Consider the following 19,338-nt stretch of genomic DNA (forward strand, 5'->3'; position numbering starts at 1 on the left):
CTTCTCTTCTAACCCAAACACTAAACACCCATAATAAGTATTTAATTGTTCTTCTACTATATATTTTTTTTTCTGTTTTTTATCTGTTGTTCCTTACCGTTTGTTGTGTTAAAGTTATTGTAATTTATTTTCTTAGTGTTGAAGTATGTTACAAATCAGAAATTATTATTTTATACTTCCATAACCATTACAAAAAAAAAAAAAATTAACGTACACCAATTTTATCAATGATTGTCCAAAACCGTTATTATATGTCCATTAACGTCGCTGAAATTAGCGACGCTTTTTTAACATAGCAAAAACAATTTAATGACAGTTAAAATTATCGCGAAAAAATAAAAAAAATAAACAATTGAAAAATGTTATTTATTATATATAAAGATAATAATAAGATATTCACATGCATATATTATATATGTTAAGCTATTTAGTAAAAAATATCGAACTATTTAATAATTTTTAATTATTATTTTTGCATGAATAAATTCATTTTATATGTATAGTAGTCACCTACTATCTTAATAAGAACACATCGCGGCATGATATTATATGTCCTCCCATCTTACTAATAATTATGGCTTTTGAAGAGTGTACATATCCGACAATTATGTCTCAAATGACAACCTTGCCCCGACCCCAATGTTTAAAGACAGAACAAAATGTCTCTAATAGTGCCAACAGACATCATTAATTAGTTAAGTAGTGATTTAGTTTAACTAAAATGAAAAATGAATCCAATTTTTCTTGAACAAAGAATTTAAATAAATTTTTCCAGCTAGTAACAAGAGAGAAACAAGAAAAGGAGAGAGGAAGAAAGATAAGAACAGCGGATGTTAATTAGTTGAGAAAAATTAATTTCATAATTTTTTTTCCAAATAAAATTAATATATTAAAATTATACTCTTCCGATTCATGAAAAACGGTCTTTTAAAAGAATTTTTAATATTATACAATTCTAGAAAAATATTATAATATTTGGATAAAAATATCATAATTGTATTAATAAGACTAAATAAAATATAAATAATAAAAATTATTGATATTATAATAAAATTTTAAAATGACAAATAATATCATTGGACTAAATATTTATTATCAACAAACAATTATTCATAGTATAGTAATTAAAGAATACTATATATTCATACCATGTGAATTATTCTATATAACATATACATGTTCTTTTCTTTTCTTTTTTTTTTTAATAAGAAAAAACACCATCTATGTTCTTACTTCTCCTTGAACGGTATGTAGTAGAGTTTATAAAAGTATATTTTGTATTTTAAAGGAATAAAGGAAAAATAAGGGAAATGAATAATAAGTTAATTAAAGTGGGAAAGAAAGACAAATTGGCATTAATTTGTTTCAAGATAATCAAACAACAATAATAGAGTAAAAGAGCTAGGGCTCATATATAACTTCACATCACATCACATTATATATATATATATATATATATATATATATATATATATATATATATATATATATATATATATATTTCATGAGCCACCATTTTCTTTAGAAACTTCAAATTAAACTAGGATGGTGGTATGACCACACTACTGATAACTTTACCTTTAAAGCTTAATTAAACAATTGGCATTTAATTTTAATGTCAACATTTTCATCATGTGAGTATGTTGAATAAAAACACACATATATCAATTATGATTCGATCTTGATAAGTAATCTGAGATCGGTTTCATGTTATTCTTTGTATCTAGAAAATTAATTACTACATACAATAGTTTGATCAAAATTTGACTTTTCTACTGCATTATTATTAAACATATTCCGTTACCAAAAAACCAACTTGGGTTGGTCGAGTGGTCAGCTCACTCGTCCGCTTAAGCAAGTGTCGGGAATTCGAATTCCGTCTTATGCATGCCGCAACTCATTGGCCAGCGGCAAATCCTTAAATGAAGCTCCGATCCGCGACGGATTAGTCCTTGGCCTGTCGGGTTGGGAGATACCGTGGACAACCAAAAAAAAAATATATATTCCGTTACCAAATACAAATTTCTTTAGAAAAAATAATATAAACATATTTGGTGCACTTTGCACTCAACTAAGTGATGAAATGCCGTCACCATATGTTTGTCAAGTGTCAAGGTACCAAATTACCATGAATTTCTCTGTATTTATTTTTCTAATACTAGCACTTAGCAGAATACAGTCTCATCTATTTGTTGCGTTTAAGAATTCAAGTTCAAATAGTTAGAGAAAGTCCATAATAATAATAATAATAATAATAATAATAATAATAATAATAATAATAATAATAATAATAATAATAATAATAATAATAATAATAATAATAATAATAATAATAAACTAGTTAACAAGATAGAAACTATAATTGAATTGGGTTGAATCTCTCTTCTAAGGTTTAATTAAGAAGATTAAATATGGTATTCTAAACTAATTGCCATATTCAAATTTAAATTTTAAATACACAATTTAATTGTTGGGACAATAAAATGGGCTAAATTTCAGGATACTTAACATAGGAACTTAAATTTAAAGTTTAAGAATTTGTTATGAAATCACTTTTTTTTTTAAATTAAATTATAGAAGAAGAGACTAGAGAGTCTAATAAATTTAAATACATTTTTTATGCGAAGAGCAAAAGCATTTTAAAAAATTGAAAAAGGGATCTACATACATATGAAAATTTGTCCTTTTTTATTTATGTTCTGAATAATAATACAAATATTTTCACAAAAAATTGAATCAAATATATAAACCATTCATTAATTATAAAAATATTAAAAGAATTATGTATTAATCAGATGACTCTAATTAGAAAACTAAAATGACATTTTTTTTTTCAAAATTTTTTATTAAAAATTAAATGTTTTAGAAACTGAAATAGTAGTTTATTCATGACTAGTTCATAATCTAATCCCTTGATGATGAGTAGTAAATAAACCACTAATAGTCTTTGTAGCAGCGTATATGAAGGGAAAAAATACTAATAAATAATAATATCATTGTTCATATATACTTGAGAAAGCTTATTGCAATCTGCATGGATTGCTTTATTTTGTGATGGTGAGTGCTTCAAAAGTGTACTCCAATAATGGACTATAAAATATATATTATGATATATGTGATTGATTGAATGAATGAATTGCGATGTCCCACAACAAATAAAGTGAATTACTGCCGTTCATGCCTTTTCAAATTATTACAGATTTACACTGTCTTTACAAAAAAAAAAAAAAAAAAAAAAAAAAAAAAAGGGGGAAATTGTTATTTTATAAACTGATAGTTATTAATGAGCCGCCTAAAAAAAAAAAAATTCTTCAAATTTTTTGTTTCCTCTTTATCTGGCCTCCGTTGATAATAGGGTGGATTATGCCTTACCCAATTTTATTCCGTCGTATAATAATTTCTATAAAATTCATCTTACTTTTATATGTGAGTGGTAAAAAATAAATTTTAACTTATTCTTGCAGGTATACGTCTCTATACTATTAAATTTTAATAATTTATATAACCATGTTATATATATAACATTAATTAAAATAAAAATTAAAAAATATAATATTATTAATTTTATATATATATAAAAAGTGGGTATTACCTAAATTCAACTTCGTTTTACTCGCTAAAAATTCGTTTCGAACAAATAGAAACAAAATTGATACCTATAAATTTCAATAGTGCTATCCTCCCTAAATCTTAGGCAGAGTATCTTAAAGTATAAGAATATAGTGAGAATTGAAAACTATACTATTAACAGTTGATAATGGCAATTTTTAAAAGATTTTGTGACGGTTTTAATCTATCAATTAAGTAATTCAGTGATGTTTGATAGAGTGTCACACTTTAAGGTGTGACAAAATAGATTTGCATCAATTTTCAATAACCACTCGTACAACTGCTATTAAATAGTAAATTTATTTATGGCGATTTACGATCTTTGCTCATATGAATTGATTATATATGTATGTGTGTGCTGTGCCTGTGTGTTGGCTATATATTTATGGAAATAGGATGACAAGTTTTTATTAATTCCCGTAAAATATTAGTTGAATTTTAATTTTTAGGGTTAAGTACGATTTTGGTCCTAACGTAAAGGTCGAAAATTTATTTTGTCACTAGCCTTTATTTACTACAAAATAGTCCCAAAAATTTCAATTTGTTTTAAAATCGTCTTTTTTACCAAATTTTTTATTTTTATTACCAAATTATTCCTAAATAAAAAAATTATAAAAGAAAAAAAAAAAGAAAGGAACGAGGGGGAGAAAGAGAATCCGGGGAGGGGGGTGTTGTTCCAGAGAAGAGGGGGAAGGGGAAAGGTCGCTGCTCCTTTCTTCCTCAGCACATACACTAACGACAAGAGAGGAGAGAGGCAAAGGGAGAGAGAAAGAGAAGAGAGGAATGAAGCCCTCCACAGCGCCGCCGACCACCACAGCGCCCTCCTCATGGCGATTTGCAGCCCGCCAATATCGCATCGCCGTTCACCGCCGCAGCCCCTCCAACCCTATCACCGCCGCAACCCTTCCCCTTTGTTTCAAATTTTTTTTCTTTTTTTCTTTAATTTTTCAGATTTAAAAGATTCTGTTGTTGTTGTTGTTGTTGTTGATGCTTTTAGTTGTTTCTGTTTATTACTTTTATTCCATTGTTGTTGTTGATGCTTTGGCTGTTTCTGCTTCTGCCTGCTTTTGTTTTTGCTTCTGCTTCTGGTTTTGTTTTTGTTGTTGCTCTGATTCTATTATGGAAAAGTATGAGGAGCCAATATTCATATTATACAATGTATACAATGGGGATTTAATTGAAATTAAAATTAAATTATGGGTAACTAATTAATTGTTTCTTATTTAAAATTTAAACGAAATTAGGATTCTCCTCACTGACCTCAACACAGACGGCAATCCTAATTCTAATTTTCTCTCATCGCCGCTCTTCTTCTTCTTTTCTTTCAGCACCGGTGTCCCCTCTTCCTCCCTCATGCTGCCATCATCCACCGCACCAAGTTCCCCTCGCGTCGCCCTCCTCAATTGCGCTCCAGCGGGTGCGTCCTTCCTCATGTTTTCCTCCACCAAGATACAGCGACCCCGACTATCGTTAGCACGGCCGTTGAAGTTCGCCACCGTTTGCTGCCCGACGGCCTCCCCCTGCGCACCACTGGGCTTGTTGCGATTCTGCTCTCCGTGACTGACGCCCACCAACACAATAATCTCCTATCTACAGTGCTGTTTCAATTTGTATGTTTATAATGTCATTGATTTTCCAGATTTAAATAAAAATTTGTTGGATATTTTGTGGGTTTTTTATCATTATTCTGATTAGTCATGGGAACTCAAGGACCAACTAATCACAACTCTCTTACTAATGACTCTGTAAGTCTCTGTATCTATCTATCTTTTTGTATATTATTTTTATCATTATTCTATTTGCAACAAATAAGTTCTTGTTTCTGCCTAAACATAAATATGAATTTGACCATGAATAGAGAACAAAATTATTACTATTTAAACCGTTAAAATAAATCCTTTATTCGCCATATTTTTTTCCTCAATTTTGTTGTGAGGGATAGCTTAGCTCTTTAGCGTGTTTCATTGTTTTCTCAGACACCCAAAAAAAAATTTCCTGCATTTTGCTAATGTACACAAAAAATTAAACATATTGTGATATTGATATGGGAAACAATCCCCTTCAACTCTGTTGTTGAGTCTTACAAGCTTTTTCTTGGAATAAAAAAATTATGTTTCCTGCTGTTTTTTTTAGATGTGAATAGCTCTCTGTTGGTGATTCAAGCTTGGGAGTGTGCTTATCTTGCATATGTTTTTTCTGCTTTGTAGTTTTGCAGCTTTGTTACAATCAGTTGACAGGAAGCATACCTACACAGCTTGGTGATTTGAAAAAGCTTAGTATTCTTGCTTTGCAATCGAACGAGTTAACGGGTGCAATCCCTGCTAGTCTTGGTGATTTGGGAATGTTGATGAGACTAGATTTGAGCTCTAATCAGCTATTTGGTTCCATTCCTTCTAGACTAGCTGATGTTACTTCATTGCAAGTTCTGGATGTTCACAACAATACGTTCTCTGGGAATGCACCTCCTGGTAACAATGATTTGCTGATGGTTATCTTAATTTGTTGGTGCTGTTATTTTCCTTGTTAAATTGTTTTTATTTATCTCTAAAGTATGCTTATTTTCTTTCTTTACTTTAATGAAGCTCTTAAGAGACTAGAATATGAATTTGTGTATGAATCAAATGCCAGGTTATGTGGAGTTGGGTTTTTCATCCTTGAGAGCTTGCAATGATTCGGATCATGTCAACCCCAATAGACCTGAACCCTATGGGGCAGGAGTTAATAGTCTATCTAAAGATATCCCAGAAACTGCAAATGTAAAGTTGCCTTGCAATAGAACTCGGTGCCAAAGTACATCAAAATCCAAGCACACATAGGGTTGTATTACCGTCTTGAATGTACACTGCAAAAGGCACAGTTTATTGGCATTTTTTTTTTAAATTTGTTGCGGTTTTTAACCTTTGTAAAATGTATTGCGACGGTTTAAAAAATTGATGCAGTTTTGTGTGTTATTGTCTGGTTGATGTGATTCTTATGAAATTGCTAGTATATATGAATATATATAGGAGGACTAAAATTTTGAAGAACTAGGATTTTAATTTGAAAAAATTCTGTAATTCCTGTAATTTCAAACTAAAAATCACTGTTAATTAAGAGTAAAAAATATGAAAAGAAACTTAAAACCCCCTAATATACATTTCTCGCAAAATTGCGTTTATAAGTTACATATCATCATGTTAACTATTTAATTAATATTGTTTGATATATAGCTATTTATATATTTTTATTTAATTATTTAAATTTTTAAATAAGTAATTTTATGATAAAGTATCAGAATTTGTATAATTAAAAAATCATAATAGTTTAATCATTGTTACCTAAAAAGAAATACTTTCATCATAAAGAAACCAAAAACGATTCAATAAATGGTGACCATTTATTATATCTTTTTAATTAACAATTTAAAATTAAATTTTGGGATATATAAATAATTTTATGATAAATATAATATAAGCTAGTTTATGAGATATCTATCGATTTGTTACTAGTTTAAAAGGAAATTATGATGATATTTTGTGATAGTATTATAAATAATTGATTATATTACATATTATTTCCTAGCAAGTTAGCGACTACATAATAACTCTACTTTTTCGTTTAAAATAGCTATTGTTTAGCGACAAATTTTTTACAAATTTGATTAAGGATTTTCAAAGATTAGCTATAGATTTGCTAAAAAATGTGACAGATTTACGATCATATTAGCGGATAACTTACGACAATTTAGGTTTGAAAAAATTTCTCGCTAATTAGCGTCAACTAAGCATTCCATTTTGTCTACGAAGTTAGCTTGCATTTAGTAATGAGTCTGCTGCAGTAGAGTTTGTCGCTAATTAGCGACTATCGTTTAGTCTATTTCTTCTATGGAATTAGCTTTTACTTTAGTGATGGATTTGCGACTATCTATTCGGTAGCTAAAAAACTTTCCGATGAATTAGCGACTGTTCTGTTTGCCTCACTGATCTGCGACTTGTAATTAGCGAGGAAAGCATTAGTTGCTACGCGGTAGTTAATCCGTCCCAAATTATATTTTGTATTAGATTAGCGATGATTTTATGATTCTTTTTGTGGTAGCTAATCGGCCAATATTCTTGTAGTGGTAACAAAAGTAGAGAAGAAGAAAGGTGATATTAATTCGATGCAGAAAAGTGTATCTATCTTCATAAATTTTGGGTATAAAAAAACACACAAATAATTCTACGATCTAGAAATAAAATAAGAGGAATGCTAGGGGACAATGACTTTGTTGAACAATATGAACAACGACCAATCAAATGAAAATACACTATACCTCCAATTTAACCTTCTAAATTTTAATATTAAAATAACCATTCATATACTAATAAAATAAACATCCGATATATCTATTGTTTACATTATTTAATATTTTTATTGTTTCCTATACTTTTCCATAAAATAATTAAGATAAGAAAAATAAAAAAAGAAATAAAAATAGATGTGGTATGTATGTTTGAATGATATTATTCCGACCAAATTAAAAACCAATGGGAAAGTGGAAATTAGGACTGTCCAAATCAAAAACGAAAAGATTGAGAAACACAACGATTATGAGTCCAAAAAGGTTTAATAGAGCAACATCGAAAACATTCAAACATAGCCGCACTCTTCTCTTCTTAAGTCATAGTCAAATTAAATTAAAAGCCACGTATTCTTTATTTCTATATGTCTAACCCTCATGTTGCCCTATAAATACTACCCCCATTAATTTCTCAAATAACCAACACATACATACACTCTTTAGAATCTTTATTAAATTAAAGAGACATAGAAGAGAATATTTATACAAATTCAAATAACCTATAAGAGAGATCAAAGATTATGGAGATTTTAGTGGTACTATATGGTGCACTTGCCTTGGCAATCTTGAAATTAAGCTTTTCATGGTGGGTTTCACCCTTCAAAACACATCAAAAACTCAAAACATGTGGGTTTGGAGGGCCACCCCCAAGTTTCCCACTTGGAAACATTCAAGAGATTAAAAAGAAGAACACTAATAATACACTCAGTTCTTCTTCTACTTTAAACTCATCAACCACCACCACCACCCATGATATACACGCCACCGTGTTCCCCTACTTTTCTCGGTGGCAAAATTCTCATGGTAAGTAATTAAGCTTCCTAGATTATATATGATTTATCTTATTTAACTTATATTATTAATTATTCCATCAATTTTATGGACACAAATTAAAGACATAAGTTTTATAGGTCACACCAAATAATATGATAATCTCTTACTTAAGAGCTAGATTATAGTACATGTTAACCTAATTTGTTTTTCTTTTACGTAGAACTAACCCTAATTGCATGCAAGAATAATAATATTCATGTTTTGTTGTTTTAATTTGACAGGGAAGGTGTTTATCTATTGGCTGGGTACAGAACCATTTTTGTACATTGCGGAGCCTGAGTTCTTGAAGAAAATGTCCTCAGAAGTTGTAGCAAAAAAATGGGGAAAACCGAATGTTTTTAAAAATGATAGAAAACCCATGTTTGGGAATGGCTTAGTTATGGTTGAAGGAAATGAATGGTTTCATCACCGCCATGTTGTGGCCCCTTCATTCTCTCCCATTAACTTGAAGGTTTGCTTCCTATTCTTCTCTAACTCTCTAGCTATACCTAAGAATTTAGATACGAAAAAGTTAAAAAAGCCAGCAATTTTATTAAAATTTAACTAGCATTTAATTAACAGAAAAAATATGTAATCTCATATTATTAGATATAATCTCACACTATTAAAAATACTAATTAATGATATAGCTAATTGATAACTATAAATTATAAAATATGCTAACTCCATAACATTACTATTTATATATTATGTACTATAATTATATTATGCGTACATAAAAAAAATTACTCATCAAATCAGTTATTTATATAAATATATATTAAAATATAAAATACACATTAAAAATAAATTAAAAAGTATCTATATATTATACACAAATATATAATAATTGATTTGGTAATTAATTTTTTATGTACACATAATATTTTTGTATGTATTTATCTAGAAAAATTTTCTTCGTAATAATATTACGGTCTAACTCTCATATCTAACTTAAAACAAATACTTTCTTAGAGGTATGACAATCTATAATTACGTTTTTTTAGGTTGATATATTATTATTAAGAAAGACATCTTGAACGGATCATTGTTTTAGACTCCATCTAAAAGCTAAACCGTAAATAATAATGTTTTTGACCATTGTGGCAACCTAGCAAATTAAAATTTGTCTACACAAGGCATCATGATTCATTATGGTGAATTTTGAAAGCATGCATATATTTTTAAATAATGGTTTGTGGCTATGTGATCTAAAAAGAATACATGGTTTTTAGATACTAAATATGGAAATATAGTCTTATTGGGGGTTCAAATTTATCAACTCCTTTCCCTCTAAATTGAAGCACTTTGTAGAAAGTTTCTATACATGACCCACCATAAAACTCCATGAAGAGTTGATTAATCGAAAATAATTATCCCTGTCTAATTGAATATTACAATAAATAAAAGTAAAGTATCTTCATTGATGATATCATGAGTGACACAAGCATCGATCAAGCAGGATTATAGGGTTTTTTTTTTTTTTTTCTTCGTAGTTTTATTTTGCTGTATAAAAAGACAATAACTAAAATTATTATATTTAATTTAATATTTATAATTTTATATATATAATATTTATAATTACATATTTATTATATTTAAAATTATATATTTATTTTAATAGTAATTAATAAATATTAAATAAAATAATTTTAAATTATTTAAACTGGTTTTTTTTTATTGTCTCAAACATTATTGTTATATATTCATCATGAACATCAATTAGTGGACAATCTTGTTTTTAACATTCAATAATGATTTCCTATGTTGATGATCATAGTTGCTTCCTAACTTTATTTTTGTCAAAAGATGCAAGAAGGGAATGTCGGATCATGATAACTCATCTATATAAAATTTAAATTAATAAGGTCTGAATGAGAAAATTTTGTTTTTAAGTTAATACTGTTTTCCAACCACATACTAAATTTCAATTTGAATTTAGAATTGTTTTCCAATCCTTTATGGATTAAGGAAGAAAATAATCAACATAGATGTCCTAATTAACGTATCAAGCTATAATAAGTAGGATAATCTTATGAAAATTGTTAATTATTATTTGACAAAATTAAAGTATGAAATTGATGTTAAATTCAAATATATTAGATTTAAATTGATGTCAACAAAACTACTTTTCAGGGATAGATTGATATCAATTGTTCTAAAATACTAATAGGACTAATATATATATGATGAATTCTAGTATAATTATGCTATGGTAATTACGGTGATTATATTATATAAGTGTTGTTAAAATTAAAATTACACTTTTTTTTATATTTTAGTAACATTTTTTTTAAATAATACTTTTATAAAAATATTATTTAACAATAAAAAAAATTATTTTAACTTTAACGACACTTTTAAAAACACCATAATTACCATAATATAGTCATACTAGAATGACCTAATATATATATTTATTCTCTTAGGCATGATTTTTTTTAGAATAAATGATCATTTGTATTCATAAATGATGAAAACACTGACATATGTATCCACACTAGATTGAACCTAAACTTGTACCCACGCAAAATGTCCTCCGTGTGACAAAAGTACCCTACGTGGCACTCCAACCCTCTAAAGACAGGATATTTTTGTCATACGGAAGACAACATCTTGCGTAGATACAAGTTTAATTTCGATTTAGTGTAGGTACATATGTCAGCATTTTCATCTTTTATGGGTACAAATGGTCATTTATTCCTTTTTATACCATAAGGGTTAATTAAGAATGTTATATAATGGAAACTAACATATCTTATATAATGTGATATTATATATTAGGCAATGGCAAGCATGATGAAGGAGTCCACAGAGCAAATGATGGAGAGATGGATTACCCAAATTAACTCCGGCAACCGCGAAATCGACGTCGAGAAGGAGATCATAGCGACGGCAGGAGAGATAATAGCAACAACAAGCTTTGGCATGAAAGACCAAAAAGCAAGAGAAATATGTGAAAAGCTAAGAGAATTACAAATGATACTTTTCAAGACAACAAGGTATGTTGGTGTCCCATTTGGCAAATGGTTCAACACAAAGAAAACCCTAGAAGCAAGGAAACTAGGGAAGGAGATTGACAAGCTCTTGTTGCATGTCATAACTAACCGAAAGGATTCAAACAACAAAGAAAAGGATAAAAAAGAAGATTTATTAGGGTTGTTGCTTGAAGCCAATAGAAAAGTAGATGGGAAATTAGGGAAGACATTGAGCACAAGACAACTTGTGGATGAGTGCAAGACTTTCTTTTTTGCTGGCCATGAAACAACGGCATTGGCTATTTCTTGGACTTTGTTTTTATTAGCTGTTCATGAAGATTGGCAAATCCAATTAAGAGATGAGATTAGAGAAGTGGTGGGTGATGATAGAGAGATTGACACTAATGCCCTTTCTGGCTTGAAAAAGGTAATATACTCTTACTCTCGCTTCATCAATAAGCTCCGTTTGGATAGGTGTATAAGTGATTTTTTTTTAACTTTTAATTTATGAAAAGGTATAGTATTAATGTCTGGTACAATTTTCAAAATAAAATTGTAACTTTCTAAAAAGCTATTTTGGTGCTTAAGGAGAAGTTAAAAAAAATGACTTCTCTCATAATAAAAAGTTTTTTATCACTTTTCTCTTAAAATAAATACTTTTAGAACTAAAAAACCAAACACAAATAACTTATTTATAAGCTATTTTTAATATAAGCATTTATTGTTTAAGTTATTTCTTCAAAAGTAACTTAATTAAGCTGTTTATCCAAACTGGACTTAAATCTTGTATGATAATATGAAAAAAGTTTTAATTAAATATTTAAGAAATAATAGTATTATTTTAATAATTTTAGTAGTCGATTTCAATTATATATATAATTAAAATTAATTGTTAAAATTACTAAAACATTAACTGTTAAAATTACTCTCGCTTCCTTAATATATATTCTTTTATTCTTCTAGGCCAATATAAAAGAAATATAATTTGACAAAATAAAATAAATCCCACAAAGGTAAAGTATGTTTTAGCTTTTAAGGCTTGGATTAATTTTTAATAATTTTATTTTTAACATTTTATTTCGTCTTATTTTAATCAATTGGTTAAAATTATTTTTTTTTCTTTAATTTCAACAAAAAATCTTAAAAACATCTATGTGCTGTCCTGAATTATATTTTTTTAAATTTAAAATTAAATTAAAATATATAAATAATAATATATTTGATATGTTATTTTTAGACTACTTGAAGAACGTGAATAATACACAAATTCATTTTTGCGTTGTATTAAAATTTAATTTATTTTTTTAATTAAAAATAACAAATATCAAATTTTAGAATTTTTTTTAATTAATAGTTATTCACATTCAAATAACGTGAAGCACTTTTTTAAGTAATTTGACTAGGTCAAAGTTCACACTTCAATGAACCTTAATAACACCTGGTATTGGTACACATACAGTCCCCGACAAACTAATTATTTAAAGAATAATGGATTCAAAACTTATTAAGGCCCCACAATTTTTCTCAACATGGCCTTATTATATTTAAGCTCGTGTCTTGTGTGACCCTATGCAAATCTATTAGAGTGTCGTATGTTCTAAAAATATATACAATTTTTGTTTTTATTTTTAATATAATTTATATATATTTTTATTCTTAAAATATCTTCTATCATATAGATTTTTATAAAAATATTTATTATTTTTATACATATTTAATAAATAAAAAGATAAATTATAATATGTTAATATACTATAAATAATAATTTTAATAATGTTTAAAAAAACAGAGAAAACTAGTTCACCACTTTCTGGGTTACTCCTATATTGTACTTTACTAACGTGAAACAAACAAGGTATAACAATTTTGAGAGACTTGGTCAACCAATTGACTTTGAAAATCAACTTCGCTTTCTTAATTCTTTTTGTTTGTGTTTTGGTGCTCATTGCTGAATAAAAGGCAGACATGGGATGATAAAATTAAAAATGTTGTTAACCGACTTAATATAAACACGAACAATTTCAGAAAACATGATAATGCAAGCATGAAAAATAATATATTTGAATTTGACTTTACATAACTAATTAAATTGAAGAATTATGGATAAAAAAACATTTGGAAAATTATCCTTTGTTTATATATAGTTTTCATATAGATTAGTAAGCCTATTTTTTATTCTTCCTTTGTTTCTTTTTAGGTGTTCTTTGATAATATCCCGTCTTAATTAACGTTTCAAGAATAATATTAATAAATAAGACATTAATTTCCAAGCACGGATGAATAAAAATATTACAATAAACTACAAAATAATCTGAATAAAAACTATATATATCCACTATAAAAAATTATCCTGCATGCATGATTATTCATCATATCAATTTTTTTTTTACATTGTTATCTAATTGCTTCTTTAATTTATCCCAACATACATATTAAGATATATTTATTATTACATGCATATTTATTGAACCAAAAATATTTAGAAGATAATTAAAAATCAGTAAAACACAATTTAAAATTATATTATTTTGTATTTCTTAATTATTGTTCACCTTATTTCACATTCTTTAACGACGTACGGCTAGAATAATTAAATAATATTAAATATAATAATAAATGTATAATTATAAATATATTATGGTGAAAACTCAGGTGAAGTCGACTTCACGTGAAGTTGATATCTGGGAGCCGTTAGATGAAGTTTCACGTGAAGTTGACTGCACCTGAGTTTCTACCATATATTATATACATAAATTTATGAATGTGAAGTTAAATAAGATAATTTTATCTCTCTAGAATTATTGATATTGATCTTATGTATATACCATGCAGATGAAGTGGGTAATGAATGAAGCTGTGAGGCTTTATCCACCAGCACCAAATGTTCAAAGGCAAGTAAGAGAGGACATTAAAGTTGATAATAATTTCACAGTGCCAAGTGGAACCAACATATGGATTGATGTTGTGGGAATGCATCATGATCCAACACTATGGGGAGATGATGTGAATGAGTTTAAGCCAGAGAGGTTCATGGATGATGTCAATGGTGGATGCAACCACAAGATGGGTTACTTGCCATTTGGATTTGGAGGGAGAATGTGTGTTGGTAGGAGCTTGTCATTCATGGAGTATAAGATTGTGTTAACCCTACTTCTCTCTAGGTTTAGGTTCAAACTCTCACCAAGTTATCAACATGAACCTTCTATCATGCTCTCCCTTAGACCCACTCATGGAATTCCTCTAATAGTTGAAACCCTAATTTAGTTAAGGGTAATGCTAGGTAGACAAAAAAAAAAAAAAAAAACAGATAGAACTTGTCTTATTTAGCATTAATTAATTATCGCAACAATTAATGGATGCTAAATAAGGCAAGTTATAGCTGTTTTTGGCTGATTTTTTTTTGTTACCAAACATTTCCGTTTAGTTAATTATTCCATCAATTGTTACTATTTTAGCTTCTTCCTATAGAAAGTGGTATATATAGTGTGGTGCTATACACTACAACACACAAGTGATAGATTGTGGCAGCCATTTAGAGGTGGTTTTGGAAACCATCAGATGATTTTGCGACGGTTTTTAAGGCAGTTTGGTAATTGTGTAGTCAAATGCCATTAAACCGTCACTAAATAGAAAATAATCGCTACAAATTATTATTTATGTTGTAACGATATATATAATTTGTAACTTTATTTAATTTGTATGTCTGTCTTTCTACATTATAAAAATAAAGTAAATATTTATAATATCCAGTTCAATCACTAGTAATGAAAATGATTAAATAAATATATAATTATAAATATTATAGGTATAAAAATATGAACATTATATTATATATAAGGTAATTTTAGATATTGTCTCCTTAGTATTATTGTACAAAAAATATATCTTTGTAATTAATTATATACAATAATTTAGGAGGATGATGAGCGGATGTGGATTTTATTTAGTAAAAACAAAAAAATAAAGCGATAAAACTAATAGTTAAACAATTAATTTTGATAGATGATAATGATAGATCTAGAAAGGGGTTGAAGCTAGCTCATAGACAGAAATATTCCGGCACTAGCTACTCCATATATATTATATATAATTGGATAATATTGAACTCTTAAATAAAAAAGAGGATAAATAATTGTACATCACACTCTTCACAAATAAAAGTTACATCATTTGAAATATTCTGATGAGTTAAATATTTTGAGTGACATGATGACTTATAGTTGAATATTTCGATTGTAGCAGGATGCTGCAAAGTTTTCCATTATTGGGGTTTAATTTGTTTTAATTTCACTCATCAACACTATATATATGGTGGGACTATATTTTAATGTAGGTAATAAAGCTTTTAGTTCACTTGTGCTTTAATTTATTATCTTGATACTCTCTCTAGATGCATAAATTATGAATATGATGAATAATAGTTAGATATATTTGATTATGTAAATGTAGAAAAGTTTTATTTGAGAAATGAGTTTATTTAGTTTAAAATTAAAAAATTTATCAATATAATAGAGAATAATATTAACAGCAATTTAAAACATTTAAAATTACACTCTAAAAAATTGTAATGGTTTAAAGACGACTATCGTTCAATAATATAGTAAAAAATGTAACAAAAACTAATAATTTAGCGATAATTTTAAACCATCGCTAAATATAATAAAAAAAATCACTCCAATAATTATTGCATATCTCTCACAATTTGATGCCTTTAAAATTGTCACAAACTATTTAGCAACACTTTTATCGATAGTTTTTTAAAATTGTCACTATATATGCTACTGACCACATTCAATTTTTTTCTTATAAAAACAGTAAAAAAAACCACCGCAAAAAAAAAAAAAAGGCTATTTTAGTGTACTAATCAATGGCTTTATATGTCACTATTGACGTTTTCATTAGCATAAAATAGTAAGTTCTCACATGCATATATACAACAACATAACATGCCATGGTTTATTTTAACTATTTTATTATGGAAGAGGTGAGCAATTAATTAATCAAAGGAATCCATGTTGCTTCAATTTGTATACTTTAGTACGTATGATTTCCCTGTTTGAGTGTTTGTGGTTTCATTTTGCCGGTCAACATCTAATAGAGCTAGCTATACCCTAATATATAATCTGTATTGTTATATAATGAATCCGTATATACTCAATGAATTAAAAAAGGATTGAAATTAAATTAAGAACTAATAATAACCAGTGTGACAAGCAAATATTATTTGATGATTCACCACTAGGCGGCAGGGGTATTTTATATATATATATATATATATATATATATATATATATATATATTGAGGAAATTTTTTGATAATCTTAAAACATAATATTTAATTTAATGCATGTATTTTAAATATTTAGGAGTTGTAAGTTTTATTCGTAAATAAATATATCAGATAATAAAATGGTAAAAGAAATATATTTTTCACATTAAAATTAATTACTTTGTTTTATTGTTTTCCATTGATATATAGGCCTACATTTAAGGAAATTTTACAAAATAAAACCATCTTGATATTTTTTATTGGGAAGAAAAATAAGTAAACTTAAATAAATTACTTAGTTTTATTGAAATATTCAAACACTAAAATATGTACTATTTGTTTTATTCTCACTAATAATAATAATAATAATAATAATAATAATAATAATAATAATAATAATAATAATAATAATAATAATAATAATAAAATAAAGTAATTTGGCATTTAATTAATGTCGGTGTGTAAGGATAATGTGAAAAGTTAATGTTCTTGAGAAATTGATTCTCTCTAGTTTTTTTAACACTTGAGAGAATAAAGTGTGATCTTTTATTTTTAATTCTATGAATGAGACAAAAAAAAAAAAAAAAAGCAATAAAAAGTGAAATTAAATACTAAGCACCATCCAATTTTTTTTCACGGAAAAAGATCCAGTTAGCAATACTTTATCTTCTCTTTCCTAATAACACACACAATTTTCTAAACACTTGTTTTGTTTATTATTTTATTATATTGTCAAAAGCATAGAACCTTTGACTCTATATATATCTTGCCCAAATACATACATAACTCATTCTATAAATACTCAAATAAATTGCATCAGATTTCCACCAACAAAATCTAAACCAAAAGCAACATCACATAAGGAAAGAGAGAGATAATGAAGTTTTTAGGGTTATCTTTTGTTGCTCTCATTGGTCTTTGTCTCTTCTTGATGCTAATGATACTAATAACACTGGTTTGGTGGGTTATACCAAATAAAAAGCTTCATAAGCTTAAGAAATGTGGTTTTGAAGGTCCACCTCCAAGTTTCCCTCTTGGAAACATCAAAGACATGAAAAGAAAGAAGAGCAACATTATTATTACTACCACAACTATTTCTTCATCATCTTCTAATCTCTCTCATGATATACACTCTATAGTTGCTCCTTATTATTCTTCATGGCAAAATTCTTATGGTAATCAACTAATCATCATCTATATATAGACATTAACCTACTTTTTTGTAAATATATAGAATAATTTTTTTATTTCAAAACATTTGTTATTTTAAAATTTATTTGTTATTTCATGATAGTTGAGAATCGTTAAATAATCAGATAGATTTGACTAAATTATTAACGAACAACTATTAACTATTAATTAACTTCACGTGAAAATAATTGCACATGAATTTTCACCATATTTTTTAAGAATAGATGGGACACATGTTTTTTTTTCTCTAAATTTATATTTTATGGATCACAAAAATCAAATATAGTCTAATAATTCAATAAATTTAAACAAAAATTAGAACGAAATACATTGAGTTATGAATGTATGAGATTAATTATGTGTTGCACAGGAAAAGTGTTCATATACTGGCTTGGGACGGAGCCATTTTTGTAGATTGCGGATGCAGAATTCTTGAAGAAGATGTCAAGAGAGGTTGAAGCAAAGGCATGAGGGAAACCAGATGTTTTTAGAAAAGATAGATACTCAATTTTTGGAGAGGGTTTGGTTATGACCGAAAGTGATCAATGGGTTCTTCATCGCCATGTTCAAGGTCTTGTTTTCTCTTTCTTAATCCTTTCTCTAATTGCAATTAAATGAAAGGAAAGTCTTTAATTCAAAATTATGTGAAATTAATTTTTAATTAGTAAATATTAGTTAATTTTAGGATTTAAATTTAAAAATCAGTGTAACTTTTCTAAAATCTAAATATAAATAAATCTATAACTTCATTTACATTAGTGAGTGACAAAACGGAAAATTAAGTGCAAGGGATAGAGTGCAAATTCAAAAAGAAGGAACGCCGCAACAAATGAGGTGCCGCAAGTAGAAACTTAGTGCGGGGAAATTATTTTAATGGTAAATTCTATTCTACCCTTTTTATAATAACATGTATATTATCTCTTTGTGACATATCACTCTTTAATTGGTGGTTATGTTAACTATAGTTAAACTATTGATAATTAAATTATAACCCAAAGTGGATAATGGTATAATTTATTAAACTATTAAAAATCCAATTTTTGTTTCTTTCCCAAATCATGCTCCCAAAAAATAAATCCTTACTTTTCAATTGATGATGTTATATTAAAGGCATGTTGTGGCTGATCGTGAAGACTTCTTGCAAATGTTGATCCTTAGGA

General features: G+C 27.5%; 1 protein-coding gene across 1 annotated transcript; it reads left to right on the forward strand.

The window, feature by feature from the left end:
- Positions 1-8,363: 8,363 nt before the first annotated feature.
- Positions 8,364-14,998, forward strand: LOC112804027 (cytokinin hydroxylase-like). Its single transcript, XM_029298762.2, has 4 exons — positions 8,364-8,731; positions 8,983-9,212; positions 11,525-12,145; positions 14,551-14,998. Exons 1-4 carry the CDS (start codon positions 8,449-8,451, stop codon positions 14,980-14,982), a joined length of 1,566 nt encoding a protein of 521 aa, XP_029154595.1. The 5' UTR covers positions 8,364-8,448; the 3' UTR covers positions 14,983-14,998.
- Positions 14,999-19,338: the final 4,340 nt, after the last annotated feature.

The sequence above is a fragment of the Arachis hypogaea genome, chromosome 5 (assembly GCF_003086295.3).
Source record: "Arachis hypogaea cultivar Tifrunner chromosome 5, arahy.Tifrunner.gnm2.J5K5, whole genome shotgun sequence".
Lineage (NCBI taxonomy): Eukaryota > Viridiplantae > Streptophyta > Magnoliopsida > Fabales > Fabaceae > Arachis > Arachis hypogaea.

What these genes read in the sequence shown, in the direction of transcription:
- LOC112804027 (XM_029298762.2), top strand. Translation starts at nt 8,449, where the DNA reads ATGGAGATTTTAGTGGTACTATATGGTGCACTTGCCTTGGCAATCTTG. An exon ending in TCGGTGGCAAAATTCTCATG is followed by an intron (nt 8,732 to 8,982) that starts GTAAGTAATTAA and finishes TTAATTTGACAG; the next exon opens with GGAAGGTGTTTATCTATTGG. An exon ending in TCTCTCCCATTAACTTGAAG is followed by an intron (nt 9,213 to 11,524) that starts GTTTGCTTCCTA and finishes ATTATATATTAG; the next exon opens with GCAATGGCAAGCATGATGAA.